Source organism: Oncorhynchus mykiss, chromosome 9, assembly GCF_057628025.1.
Source record: "Oncorhynchus mykiss isolate SJ-2025 chromosome 9, ASM5762802v1, whole genome shotgun sequence".
Classification (NCBI taxonomy): Eukaryota; Metazoa; Chordata; class Actinopteri; order Salmoniformes; family Salmonidae; genus Oncorhynchus; species Oncorhynchus mykiss.
In genome coordinates, this window is record NC_143030.1 from 21,262,358 (window position 1) to 21,277,570 (window position 15,213).

Consider the following 15,213-nt stretch of genomic DNA (forward strand, 5'->3'; position numbering starts at 1 on the left):
AAAACAGAAGGAAGGAAAAGTGAAGGGAGAAGACAGAAGGAAGAGGGAAGGAGAAGTGAAGGGGGAAGACAGAAGGAAGAGGGAAGGAGAAGTGAAGGGAGAAGACAGAAGGAAGGAGAAGTGAAGGGGGAAGACAGAAGGAAGGAGAAGTGAAGGGGGAAGACAGAAGGAAGAGGGAAGGAGAAGTGAAGGGAGAAGACAGAAGGAAGGAGAAGGGGGAAGACAGAAGGAAGGAGAAGTGAAGGGGGAAGACAGAAGGAAGAGGGAAGGAGAAGTGAAGGGAGAAAACAGAAGGAAGGAGAAGTGAAGGGAGAAGACAGAAGGAAGGAGAAGTGAAGGGAGAAGACAGAAGGAAGGAGAAGTGAAGGGAGAAGACAGAAGGAAGAGGGAAGGAGAAGTGAAGGGGAAGACAGAAGGAAGAGGGAAGGAGAAGTGAAGGGAGAAGACAGAAGGAAGGAGAAGTGAAGGGGGAAGACAGAAGGAAGAGGGAAGGAGAAGTGAATTGGGAAGACAGAAGGAAGGAGAAGTGAAGGGGGAGGACAGAAGGAAGGAGAAGTGAAGGGGGAGGACAGAAGGAAGGACAAGTGAAGGGGGAAGACAGAAGGAAGAGGGAAGGAGAAGTGAAGGGGGAAGACAGAAGGAAGGAGAAGTGAAGGGGGAAGACAGAAGGAAGGAGAAGTGAAGGGGGAACACGGAAGGAAGAGGGAAGGAGAAGTGAAGGGGGAAGACAGAAGGAAGGAGAAGTGAAAGGGGAAGACAGAAGGAAAGAGAAGTGAAGGGGAAAGACAGAAGGAAGGAGAAGTGAAGGGGGAAGACAGAAGGAAGGAGAAGTGAAGGGGGAAGACAGCAGGAAGGAGAGGTGAAGGGGGAAGACAGAAGGAAGGAGAAGTGAAAGGGGAAGACAGAAAGAAGGAGAAGTGAAGGGGGAAGACAGAAGGAGGAGGGAAGGAGAAGTGAAGGGGGAAGACAGAAGGAAGGAGAAGTGAAGGGGGAAGACAGAAGGAAGGAGAAGTGAAGGGGGAAGACAGAAGGAAAGAGAAGTGAAGGGGGAAGACAGAAGAAAGGAGAAGTGAAGGGGGAAGACAGCAGGAAGGAGAGGTGAAGGGGGAAGACAGAAGGAAGGAGAAGTGAAAGCGGAAGACAGAAAGAAGGAGAAGTGAAGGGGGAAGACAGAATGAGGAGGGAAGGAGAAGTGAAGGGGGGAAGACAGAAGAAAGGAGAAGTGAAGGGGGAAGACAGAAGGAAGGAGAAGTGAAGGGGGAAGACAGAAGGAAGGAGAAGTGAAGGGGGAAGACAGAAGGAAGGAGAAGTGAAGGGGGAAGACAGAAGGAAAGAGAAGTGAAGGGGGAAGACAGAAGGAAGGAGAAGTGAAGGGGGAAGACAGAAGGAAGGAGAAGTGAAGGGGGAAGACAGAAGGAAGAGGGAAGGAGAAGTGAAGGGAGAAGACAGAAGGAATGGTAAGTGAAGGGGGAAGACAGAAGGAAGAGGGAAGGAGAAGTGAAGGGGGAATACAGAAGGAAGGAGAAGTGAAGGGGGAAGACAGAAGGAAAGAGAAGTGAAGGGGGAAGACAGAAGGAAGGAGAAGTGAATGGGAAGACAGCAGGAAGGAGAGGTGAAGGGGGAAGACAGAAGGAAGGAGAAGTGAAAGGGGAAGACAGAAAGAAGGAGAAGTGAAGGGGGAAGACAGAAGGAGGAGGGAAGGAGAAGTGAAGGGGGGAAGACAGAAGGAAGGAGAAGTGAAGGGGGAAGACAGAAGGAAGAGGGAAGGAGAAGTGAAGGGGGAAGACAGAAGGAAGGAGAAGTGAAGGGGGAAGACAGAAGGAAAGAGAAGTGAAGGGGGAAGACAGAAGGAAGGAGAAGTGAAGGGGGAAGACAGAAGGAAGGAGAAGTGAAGGGGGAAGACAGAAGGAAGTGTGAAGTGAAAGGGGAAGACAGAGAGAAGGAGAAGTGAAGGGGGAAGACAGAAGGAAGAGGGAAGGAGAAGTGAAGGGAGAAGACAGAAGGAAGGGGAAGTGAAGGGGGAAGACATAAGGAAGTGTGAAGGAGAAGTGAAGGGGGAAGACAGAAGGAAGATGGAAGGAGAAGTGATGGGGGAAGACAGAAGGAAGATGGAAGGAGAAGTGATGGGGGAAGACAGAAGGAAGAGGGAAGGAAAAGTTAAGGGGAAGACAGAAGGAAGGAGAAGTGAAGGGGGAAGACACATGGAAGGAGAAGTGAAGGGTAAGACAGAAGGAAGAGGGAAGGAGAAGTGAAGGGGGAAGACAGAAGAAAGAGGGAAGGAGAAGTGAAGGGGGAAGACAGAAGGAAGAAGGAAGGCAAAGTGGAGGTGGGAAGACAGAAGGAAGATGGAAGGAGAAGTGATGGGGGAAGACAGAAGGAAGAGGGAAGGAGAAGTTAAGGGAAAGACAGAAGGAAGGAGAAGTGAAGGGGGAAGACAGAAGAAAGAGGGAAGGAGAAGTGAAGGGGGAAGACAGAAGAAAGAGGGAAGGAGAAGTGAAGGGGGAAGACAGAAGGAAGGAGAAGTGAAGGGGGAAGACAGAAGGAAGAGGGAAGGAGAGGTGAAGTGGGGAAGACAGACAGAAGGAAGAGGGAAGGAAAAGTGAATGGGGAAGACAGAAGGAAGAGGGAATGAGAAGTGAAGGGGGAAGACAGAAGGAAGGAGAAGTGAAGGGGGAAGACAGAAGGAAAAGGGAAGGAGAAGTGAATTGGGAAGACAGAAGGAAGGAGAAGTGAAGGGGGAAGACAGAAGGAAGGAGAAGTGAAGGGGGAAGACAGAAGGAAGGAGAAGTGAAGGGGGAAGACAGAAGGAAGGAGAAGTGAAGGGGGAAGACAGAAGGAAGGAGAAGTGAAGGGGGAAGACAGAAGGAAGAGGGAAGGAGAAGTGAAGGGAGAAGACAGACAGAAGGAAGAGGGAAGTGGGAAGTGAAGGAGGAAGACAGAAGGAAGGAGAAGTGAAGGGAGAAAACAGAAGGAAGAGGGAAGGAGAAGTGAAGTGGGGAAGACAGACAGAAGGAAGAGGGAAGAAGAAGTGAAGGAGGAAGACAGAAGGAAGAGGGAAGGAGAAGTGAAGGAGGAAGACAGAAGGAAGAGGGAAGGAGAAGTGAAGGAGGAAGACAGAAGGAAGAGGGAAGAAGAAGTGAAGGAGGAAGACAGAAGGAAGAGGGAAGGAGAAGTGAAGTGGGGAAGACAGACAGAAGGAAGAGGGAAGGAGAAGTGAAGGAGGAAGACAGAAGGAAGGAGAAGTGAAGGGAGAAAACAGAAGGAAGAGGGAAGGAGAAGTGAAGTGGGGAAGACAGACAGAAGGAAGAGGGAAGAATAAGTGAAGGAGGAAGACAGAAGGAAGAGGGAAGGAGAAGTGAAGGAGGAAGACAGAAGGAAGAGGGAAGGAGAAGTGAAGGGAGAAGACAGAAGGAAGGAGAAGTGAAGGAGGAAGACAGAAGGAAGAGGGAAGGAGAAGTGAAGGAGGAAGACAGAAGGAAGGAGAAATGAAGGGAGAAAACAGAAGGAAGAGGGAAGGAGAAGTGAAGTGGGGAAGACAGACAGAAGGAAGAGGGAAGGAGAAGTGAAGGAGGAAGACAGAAGGAAGAGGGAAGGAGAAGTGAACTCGGGAATAGTAAGTAGAGGCAGACTAATTTAGCAGAAGAGAGACGTTAAGAATAAGTTAGAAGTGTATGTGTGTGAGAAAGTGTGTTTGTCTGTGTGTGTGCATATGTGATGTATGTGTCTGTGTGTGTGTGTGTGTGTGTGTGTGTGTGTGGCCTTTCAGCAAGGCACTGAGGGGGAGCTCTTTTGTTGATGGCGAGGAGAGGGGGGGGAGAAAGGAGGGAGTGAAAAGTAGAATAAGAAGTGAGCGATACGCTACTGAAGGAGAGGGGTGCGCCTCCAAGGAAATGTAACTCCTCCAGTTGGACTTGGGCCAGCACTGGGAGCAATAAAAAAAAATGAATATGTGTGTGTGTGTGTGTGTGTGTGTGTGTGTATGTGTGTCAGTGCTTACCACAAGACAGGCGGACAAATAGAAAGAGAGAAAACGTCAAAAGAGAAAAACCAGCTCGCTCCATACCTCCAGGCATGCATAGTAAGATGTGGGTGTAAGTTTGTGCGTCTGTGTGTGTGTGTGTGTGTGTGTGTAAGCAGCCAGAGGATCCGATTTAATCCTGTTGGTGGAGCAACCTCTATACAAGACGGATCTTGTTATGGAGTTGTCGTGGACAACAAAGACTGTGTTCACAGTCTATGGCAATGTCCTCTTTTCCCATTCCAACGTGTTGTACACAGAGACCTAACATCCTGGTCACCGGCGCTACTATGCAGAGTGGAGAACCTCTGTCCTTGCATTATTCTCTCCCTCTTTCACTCGATTATCTTCATAGCTGACTAACAACAACCGTTCCCGACAACATTTTGTACACAGACACCTTGCATCCAGGGTCATATTCATTAGTGCACACCAAACAAAAATGTTTTGCAACGGAAAAAGGCAACACCTAGTCAGGTAGTTCAGATACCGTAAAGCTTAAAATAATAGCCCAGCATTTATTTTCTTAAAATCACTGAACACAACAGGCTCTAATGAGAGCCTTTCCTTAATGCCCACAACTTTTGCTCATTTGCATAGTTAATTGTTAATTCCAGCATTCACTTCCAGCATTTTAATCAATTTCTTAATTTCCTGCACTAATGTGTTATCATTTAGACACCGGCATGTGTTTTCTGTTTATGTATGCCTCTATAAAAAATAAGAATAATTCCTTGACAATAATTATTCTCCTCTTTGACTGTGCATTTTCTGCTGTTCTTATTACTTACCACTAGAGGGCGATTGGTCAAATTCTCGGGTTCTGTAATCCCAAAGTTGTTGACTTGTTTTGTGCTTGCCAGTTAGCTAGCAGTTCTCAACTGTTAGAAGCCAACGGCTAGCAGTGTCTTTCTAGCGATGAAAATGGATGATTGACATAATTGTTGAGTAGTTACTGAATTATTTAAAGATGCACTATTCAGAAATTGTTCTGCCATTTCCTAATTTTAGTTTGTGACAAAACAAGGAAGTATAGTGTAGAGAATCATTGTACCATCTAAACCGCTGTGAAATATATTTTCCAGAACCAAAAATGTTGTATTTTCAGCTGTTTGAAGCTGATGCAAGATGCAAAAATTAAACTTAAAAATGGGAAGCATAGAAATAGTGCACATAGAACAGATCTATCACTTTTTTAGATGTGCTTTCAATGAGAATGACAGATCTATAACTCACAGTTTTATGTTACATACTGCAACTTTAATGTAACAAATTAAACATTAAACCTCGTAAACAATTCATGGAAATTCATGGTAACCTCGTAAACAATTCATTTAGGCTATTTGAGACTCAGTGCCTAATTGAAGTTTCATGGTAGCCCCTCCCTGTTTCAATCTGTTTTCTTCTGTTTGGTGCCTAATGAACACAACCCTGATCACTAAGGATACTGAGTGGAGTTTGTGTAGTCTAATCCCTCAGAAATAGGCTAGCTAGCTAGACAAGGTCATGGTTTCCCTTCAAAATGCTGTAGATGTGGTCTAATGGTCTGGCCAGATGGACTGAAGGGAACTGAATTCATACAGGCTGTCCCTATGCCAGTGGGTTCTAGTTACGAACACATGGACACAGAGACAGTGGTAGGAAGTAGTATTGAAGACGCATTCCTGGATCTTAAGCACTTACAAACTCGGAACATGTCGTACAAACTGGAATCCGTAACATATCATACGAATTTGCAACAACAACAAAAAACGCAGTGTACAATTCATTGTTCACAATTTTCAGGGACCCGTTTGGGCTCGTGAGCACCACTTTGAAAACTACTGGCTGAAATGATACAAAAGCCCTGGAGTATCACATGAACCTGTATGAATAGCAGTAAGTAGAGTATAAACCAGGCAGAAGTGTTATGAGGGTTATAAGATAACAGTAATAGGAGAAGGAGAAGGTTGGGGTAGTATGGCCAAGCAGTATCATAGCCTCTTCCCATATTATAGCTGTGTGCTGTGGTCAACTCTGTGCGTGTGTGTGTGAGATATTGTGAAGAATGTGTCTTCGGCTGTGTTAATGGCACACAGGAAGAAGCTCTCAGGGTGATGATGATCAATTGGCCATCACTCACTATCTGGGTCACGACACATCAGACCACAGCCCCTTCACCCCTCTGCTAACTCTCCTCTACTCCCACTTTCTCCATTCCTCTCTCCCTCCCCAGTCAATCACCGGCCTCTCCTCCTCTCTCTCTCGCCACCAGTGCCAGACCTCGTGTCCTCATCCACCTCTCTCTCTCTCTCTCTCTCTCTCTCCCTCCTCCTCCTCCCCAAAGAGTCAGTAAGCACTGTCAGTTACTGTGTTACTGTGACATGATTCAGCTGGCTAGGTCAGGATAAACATTCCCATTGCTCTCTGACACACAAACGCGTGCACACACACACACACACACACACACACGCACACGAGCGCACTCATACACAGTTGCCAAAAGAGATAAACATAAAACATGTTTGACTAAAACTGACATGAATAAACACAGAACTGAGCACTTCTGTTAGGAACAGACAAAGGGTGTCTCTCAAATGGCACCCTATTCCCTATATAGTGAACAACAATTCCCTATGGGCCTTGGACAAAAGTAGTGCACTAAATAGGGTGCCATTTCAAACACAGCCAAAGTTTTGTGGGTGAAAAGAGACCATTTGACGCCACTAGCTCAAAGACAGACAGGAACTGTTTTGAATAGATCTAGTTTCTCAGGAATGGGAGATAACAGAATAACTGTGGCTTTATCCATTGCTTTGTGTTTATGTGCTTTTCTGCATAACTTTGAGCCAGGCATGCAAATGAAGGCCTCGCCTTACCAACCTGAGGGGGATAGGAACACACCTTGGTTGGAACACACACACAAACAGGTACTGACACACACACACACAGAGGTGATAATTGGGGCGGCAGGGTAGCCTAGTGGTTAGAGAGTTGGACTAGTTTCATTTATTTTATTTATTTTTATTTCACCTTTATTTAACCAGGTAGGCTAGTTGAGAACAAGTTCTCATTTGCAACTGCGACCTGGCCAAGATAAAGCATAGCAGTGTGAACAGACAACAACACAGAGTTACACATGGAGTAAACAATAAACAAGTCAATAACACAGTAGAAAAAAAATAATCTATAAACAGTGTGCGCAAAAGGCATGAGGAGGTAGGCAATAAATAGGCCATAGCAGCGAATAATTACAATTTAGCAGATTAACACTGGAGTGATAGATGAGCAGATGAACATGTGCAGGTAGAGATACTGGTGTGCAAAAGAGCAGAAAAGTAAATAAAATAAAAACAGTATGGGGATGAGGTAGGTAGATTGGGTGGGCTATTTACAGATGGACTATGTACAGCTGCAGCGAACGGTTAGCTGCTCAGATAGCAGATATTTAAAGTTGGTGAGGGAGATAAAAGTCTCCAGAAGTTTGCAAGTTCAAACCCCCGAGCTGACAAGGTACAAATCTGTCATTCTGCCCCTGAACAGGCAGTTAACCCACTGTTCCTAGGCCGTCATTGAAAATAAGAACTTGTTCTTAACTGACTTGCCTAGTTAAATAAAGGTAAAATAAAAATAAATAATTGCAATCCAGGCCACAGGTCTGTGGGGTCAGGTCTGTGGGGTCAGGTCTGTGGGGTCAGGTCTGTGCATCTTAGCATCTGTAAGAGGAGGGAGAGGAAGGAGTAGGAGAGGAAGGAGTAGGAGGAGACGGGGGAGGAGGAGAGGAAGGAGTAGGAGGAGAGGAAGAGTAGGAGGAGGAGAGGAAGGAGTAGGAGGAGATGGGGGAGGAGGAGAGGAAGGAGTAGGAGGAGACAGGAGAGGAAGGAGTAGGAGGAGATGGGGAAGGAGGAGAGGAAAGAGGGGGAGGAGGAGCAGGAGGACGATTGCCCTGTGAGGTCAATCCCAGACCAGCTCAGCCCAGCCGTGGTGAGGCCAGGCCACTCATTAGCTTGGTTCACACTGTCCCCTCTAAGCAGGATCATCCCCCCTCACGGAGGCATTTGGTCTGGCTCAGAGAGGACCGGAGGACTGGGAGGCTGGGGTGGGATTGACAGAGGGGCCACGTGCTGAGAGCGGATCCTAGATCAGAGGAAACCTGGGGGGATTTGGGGGGCACCACCCCTTGCCCATGTCTCCCCATCTCTCCTACACACACCCAGGCCAAGGCCGATTAGCTTTGTTTAACCAGTGGATCAGGAGGATCAGAATCGTAGATCTCAGTGGGCCAGCCTGCTGATCTAAAGGCCATGTGGATGGATATTATTGTGTTGCACCCCAGGGCACTGCTCTTCATCCGGATGTACTGGAGAGCAGAGAGAGGCCCCCTTGCTTTTCACTGTGTGTGTGTGAGCACGCAGTCCACCAGTCCCCTATAACTTTAGAGAGACCATTCTGCCAGTCTGTCTGTTACAGGTGGAGATCTTCTCATATTGTGATTTTGACAGTTACTCAGCTAAGTACCCGGGGACTGAAACCTATACAACTAGTGAACCTAAAGAACCACAATGTATCAGACTACCATTCATTCCTGAAACCTCATGTGTGTGTCTGGGCTTCTGACATGCTGTCTGGGCATGGTGTGTGTTGGACTCTCACTTCACACACACAGTGGCTGTGATATATGAAGCCCACACACTCACACGCTTCAAAGGGGTAGTTAAGTAAGGTCGTCTGAGTATTCAGTGTAATGCACAGTGTGTGTGTGTGTGTGTGTGTGTGTTTTGTGCGTTTGTGTGTGAGAGACATGTCCATGTGTGTGTCTGCCTGCTTGATCTCATACCCCAGGGAGCAGAGAGACAGAAAAGGACACCCCACTACTACCCTGCCTACCTGCCCTCCATGGCTGGCTACCCGCCTGGCTGGCTACCTTACTAGTTTCTCTCTCAGTGAGCCAGCTGTGTAGTGTAGTGGCTAGCCTGTTCTTTTCTGCCACATCAGCTGAAAGCTCTATTCATATCTCCCGACGCTTTCGCCTCGTAAACTCTCTCTCACACAGAACTTGGCCTTTTCAGTTAGAGGAGCAAAAACAAGTGCCTGCTGCTGAGGATGCTTCACCGTGCAGCTAGGAGACAAGCAGCTCCTCATACTCTCCCTTTCTCCCTGAGTTTCATCCTTCTCTCTCTCTATATCTCTCTCTCTATATCTCTCTCTCTCTATATCTCTCTATATCTCTCTCTATATATCTCTCTCTCTATCTCTCTATCTCTCTCTCTCTGCCTCTCTCTCTATCTGCCTCTCCTCCCTCCAGTGAACTCCAAGCTCCTACCCTTTTCTTCTTCATCCCCCTATTAAACTTAACAGTAGATATTCGCTAATCATTTTTTTGCCCCAGGATCCGTGTGACTAAGCTTACTGCTTCTTATACACTCCTATCCACACAACAGAAATCCCTCAATGGAAAATACATCCTTCCTTTTTAGGGAAACGTAAGGGTGGATTTATGGTTGAATTAAGGTTTGATTGTACCCATACAAATAGTCACTAATTCACCATAAAGTACACTGCATTAATAATATAACCTACAGTAACATCCCCCCTCCCGATTACATTCTCAGCAACCTTTCTGTTTTGAGACCCTGTTGTGTTGTGTTTTGTTTTCATTTTTTACTTGAAACGATTAGCCTAGTTAACCAGCCTTTTATCCGGCATTAAATTAGCAGACGATTAATTCATTATTGAGAATCTGGAAGCAGTCGAGGGGAGACACCCACCCACACACACACGTTTACAATGACCTACACTCTTAGAAAAGGTTCCAAAAGGGTTCTTGGGCTGTCCCCATAGGAGAAGCCTTTTCAGTGCCAGGGAGAACCCTTCTTTTACACCCTCTGTGGAAATGGTTACACATGGAATCCAAAAGGGTTCTGGTATGGGGACAGCTGAAGAACCCTTTTAGGTTAGAGAGATAGGGAGAGAGAGACCGGGAGAGAGAGACAGGGAGAGAGAGACAGGGAGAGAGAGAGACAGAGAGAGAGAGAGACAGAGAGAGAGAGACAGGGAGAGAGAGACAGGGAGAGAGCAGACTGATTTAGGCTGATAGACCAGACCAGTTCGAGAGGCATGCAACCCTCAAACCCTTTAACAACTCCCAATCTTATCGTACGCATTGGAGCATCCAAAACCCTAGCATAGGCTAAAATCATATCACATCTAATGAAGCCATTTATCTTCTACTGTGTGTGTGTGTAGACACATGCATCTCCAAGGGTGGTGCACTCTCTGTACAGAGACCCAGCCAATGTGACCCAACGCCATCGGCCTGATGTGTGTGTGTGTGTGTGTGTGTGTGTGTGTGTACAGCATTAGCGACCAGCTTCCCTTCCAGTCCCACTCCTAACTCACGGAGAGTAATAACAGATTCGATCTTTCATTAGCCCAGCGTGTAGTTGATAATGGGAGATGCTGAGATAGGAATAAAGGTGTGTGTGTGTGTGTTAAGTGTGTCTGGGATAAGGATAATGTATGTCTAGGGGAGATTCTCCCAAGGTGATCGTTCTGGTTCAATTCCTGTTCCTTAAAGTATAACGTGTACTGGCACTTGTGTCTTAACGCATATCGATTCACGTACATTTTTGAGTCATTCCAATTTTAATCCTCTTGACTCCACCCTCCTCTCGGTTCTTCCCTCGACTTCTCACTCACTCACCCTTTTTTCTGTCTCTAACCTTTCCCTATGTTCCATCCATCCAACCCCTCTTCCCCTTCCTTCACTCTCTTCTTCCACCTACCTTTTCCTATGTTGCAACCATTCCACCTTTTTCAATACATCCATCCAGCACCCCTCCCTCCTTCCCCAGCTCCCTTCTCTGACCTACCTTTAGTCACCGAGTGTCCCCTGCTGTGTAGCTGTATAATTAGTGCCTGAATGTGTCACGTTTTTCATTTGCCACGTCTAGTCACTGCGCTCTGAGAGGAGTGAGAGAGCGAGACAGAGAATGACAGGAAGAGAGAGAGGCTTGAAAAAGTGTGACAGGAGAGAGAGACAGAAGGTAAGAGGGAGAGTGGTGAGAGAGGAATGGACAAGAGGATGGGAAATAGACAAGAGACGGGGAGAGAAAGAAAGAGGTAGAGAACAAGAGAGAGAGAGAGTGAGGCAGCGAGTCCATGAAAAGTCCATGAAAAAACAGGCCAGCGTAACTTGAAGAAGAGATTGACACGTGTAGAGATGGAGGAGGGCAGCGGGGGAGTTGGATAATGTAGAGGTGAACACCCTAAACATAAAAAGCAGCGAAATGAGGGATGGTCTTCAGGATAACTCCTCATCACAGTCACCAGTACATTTGCTACAAAGCCAAAATGTGGACCATGTGTGCACTTCATGTGAATGTGTTATTTCAATCCGGCTTTACATGGCAGTGCGTGGTCATTTTGACAGTATACAGGAAATATAGTGTGTGTGTTGGGAAAGTGGGGGGTTCTTCTTCTCTTAAACACTTGTCAACGTGTAATAACTTGTGTAATCACCATGTTTCAAACATGTAACAACATGACTTACAGAGCCATTATTTTGTGCGATGAAGTAAAACGTTGGGTCTATTTCTCCCGTGACTCTCTTTCGATTTAAGGAAGTGTGAAAGGGTAGCGAGTGTGACTGTCTCTTTCCATTTAAGGAAGTGTGAAAGGGTAGCGATTGTGAGCGTCGCCACGGTTTCCCATTACTTACATTTTACATTAGTTCTAGACATAGGTCTACTTACCTCACAAATGAAGGTAACAGAACTTAGAAGTGACAAGTCAATTAAATTAGAACCCAATCGCATACTCAAGCATTAGGCCCACTCACAAAGTACTCCCATTGCTACCCCTCCACTCCTTCGATGAAAACCACCCTCCATTGTCCAAGGCTGATGTTCCCATCAGATTACTACGCCCACTGCTGACGAAGACTCTGCGTGCATCTCAAATGCCACCCTGTTCCCTATGTAGTGGACTACAAAGTGAATAGGGAGATATTCGGGACGCAGAGCCTCATTAGGGGCTTCTGCCAAGAGCTACAACGGCAGAGCCGTGCAGAATTAGATCTCTCCTCGCTGTAGCATCTGTTGAAGGAAAAAGAGGCCCCGGAGTAGCCCAGTCCACGGACCACATGGGCGCATTAAAAACCTATTCATCTTAAAAACAGCCCTCGGCATCTGTAGCTGGGCCTAATAGCCGCGCATAACCTACATTCCGTTCCAGACTGAGACCAGCTATGGAGTCTTGAGGTTTGAGTAGGCTGCCTACCACACACGCCATCGCCACCGGGTGTCAGTTCAGACGCACGGAGATTGGTGTGAGGTGTGAGGAAACTGACGGAAGGTGGTCTCGGTTGTTAGGCAAAGTAGCTAATGGGAGGTGTTTAAAATGACATTTCTCACCTAATGGACGTTCCTTTTTCCAGAGGGAAAAATGCAAATGATTTGAATGTGTTCAGGGCAGGCAGCCTCTACTGTTAATCAATGTCAACTTGGCCTACAAGGCTACACGATTTCTAGACCACTAAGATGAATATGGTTTTATTATTCAAAGTCTATTTATATTCCTATAGCCTATATAATTGAATCGCACCCAGAAATGACACAGGCCTAGATGACAGTAGCAAAAAGTAAGTTCATGCACATTAACTACAATGTAACAACCAAACAAATGCAACTAGATAATTGACACAGAATTTTGATTTCAATGCCTGATTGCAATAGATAGGGTTGATCACTGTTTCCCAAACTTGGTCCTGGGGCCCTCCCTGGGTGCACCTTTTGGTTTTCGCCCTACCATTACACAGCTGATTATAATAAACTCATCATCAAGCTTTGATTATTTGAATCAGCTGTGTAGTGCTAGGGCAATAACCAAAACATGAACGCTATTGGGGCACTAGGACGGAGTTCAGGAAACACTGCTCTAGATGAGGGAAACGAATTTCATGCCTCGAAAGGGAAAATCGTTTTCGAAATGCTGTCGTAAAAACCCTCAACACACACACACACAATACAAACTGGCATTTACGAGCCTGGGTCACATAAAAGCACATAACTTCTTTAGCGTTAGATAACGAGAGAGAGAAAGGAGAGAGAGAGAGAGAGAGACAGAGAGAGAGAGAGCTACAGTTGTATAGGCCTGGAGTTATTGCACACCCTTCTCCAAACTTCGTTGAGAGCTTTAAACGTCCACATAATAAAGATAGGCCTGTAATTATCGTTTACAAAAGACTAGAAGGTAAACATCACATAGGCTGCACCGCAGGCTTTACTTTCCACTCTTACCTTTTGTTCAGTGAATTCCAGTAGATAGGCTCCATGTTGCTCGCCGCCGTCCCCAGTAAATCCATTAAGATTATCAGCAGAAAACCCAGTCTACTCCCACTTCTCAGAGGCGCCATTGCAACCACACTAACCCGATTATTTACCCTCATTTCAAAATACATGTGATATTTTCTATGAGGTTGGAGATGGGGGACTTTCAAAACAAAGACTATAGCCGTGAAGGCTATAGGTGAGTCACTCAATGCGTGAATATGAGATATCGTGCCTTGGGCAACCGCCTGGATATAAACCGAAAATAGAACAGAAAATGCGTAATTGACACTGAACTATGACAGATAAAAGTTGCTCTATCCGTGACAGCTGGACGACAATATAGGCTGCGTCCTGCGTAAATCGAGAATATTTTCTGTGCGTGTCCAGGAGAAATACTATGCAAATCCCATGACTTTCTGATTATTTTGTCATTAGTCCCTATTTTTTCTCCTCAATGCGATGTCCACTGGCCCGTGCACAATTCCCTTCTGACTCAAAAAGAAATCCCGTTCAAAGATTTCGAGTGGTATTTATGTTGCGTGTTGGTCTTAGCTATAATTGTTTTTCCCAAACAATGTTCCCTTGTTGTCTGCGCCGATTCTTTTCGGCTTCTCTCCCATTCCTTCTTTTTTTAACGGATTTTCCAGCAATATAGAAAGGGTACTTTATTTTTATTTTTTATCGAGATAGAAGCGCTAATGTTGTGTTTAAAAATGGAAGAGGATTTTCTCCCGTTTAGAACAGAAGCTCCATCCCCATAAGGACGCGTTGATGCTTGCTGCTCGGTGGATTTGTCATTGCGCGGTCTGGTCCCCACTCACTCCTTGTTCTTTCTCTTCTCTTCCAATTAGTAAATCCGAGATCCTATCCCAAATGATTTGTGAATGCGAATAAACCTCGGTTAATGTTGACATCCAAGAAGCAACTTATCACAGAACAAATAAAAACACTTGACTAGAAAGAGAACTGAAGACTAGAACACCTCCAGCCCATTCAACTTTCAACTAAACCAGAGGAATATGAAGAAAATAAAACTTGGAATAATAAATAGACGTTTAACATAGGCTATATATATCCTTATGTTATAGACTAGCCGGTCTGGCGTGGCGAGTCATTTGGAATATAGATAGCTTCCCTTCTCCGTCAATGTTTTCCATTCGATAGCCTATCTCCCCCGTCTCACTAGTTCAAATTCCCACTCGTTTGACTTGCCTAACGCTCGGAGCGCATTGACAGACTGCCTGCTTGTTCGGGAAAAAGGGGAGGGCAAATGGGAGGTGTATACTCGAATGAAAAAAAAGACCCATCTCCCGACTGGCAGGCGCACTAAAGGAGCGGAAAACTCCTTTCGTTTTTTTTGGGGGGGGGGGGGTTCGAGTCGGTTTCACTCAATGTATATATCAGCCTCCTTCCCCTCTCCTTGTGGGGGGTGGCAGCCGCTCTGGACCCCGAGCCGAGACACGCAGGACAAACTCGGACAAACTCAGTCTCTCCTTTCGGTCTTTTCTGCCTCTTTCAAAGAAAGATTTCCCTTTCTCTGCTTCATCTGTTCACATACTCCAGCAAACAGTCGCTCACGCTGACCATCATGCACGACAAATGCTGCGATTCCTTGGTGAGACAATTTGTTAAAGATTGGTGAAAGGTCTCGAGCGCCCCCAGTGTGCATTTCTTCTGGTTCACAAAGTGGTAGCCTATTCTAGACATAGCCTATTTGGGATTTTATGAGAGAAAATGACAGGTCTCTCTCTAATTATTATTGTATAATAACTGTTCATTGACAGCCAAATTCGGAAAATGTGTTCAGAAACGTATTATGTTAGGTGAATGTGATTCTAATTCGGACAAGTGTCCCAAGGCCTCTGACCCTTGTCATTCCCCAGA

At 46.0% G+C, this 15,213-nt stretch overlaps 1 protein-coding gene across 1 annotated transcript in view; it reads right to left on the reverse strand.

Moving 5' to 3' along the window:
* The window catches only part of LOC110531650 (ephrin-B3), a 113,754-nt gene extending 98,927 nt beyond the window's left edge, over positions 1-14,827 (reverse strand). Inside the window, exon 1 of the mRNA XM_036987496.2 lies at positions 13,297-14,827. Coding sequence (XP_036843391.1) covers positions 13,297-13,457 — 161 coding nt within the window. The 5' untranslated portion in view covers positions 13,458-14,827. The remainder of the gene's footprint in view (positions 1-13,296) is intronic.
* Positions 14,828-15,213: the final 386 nt, after the last annotated feature.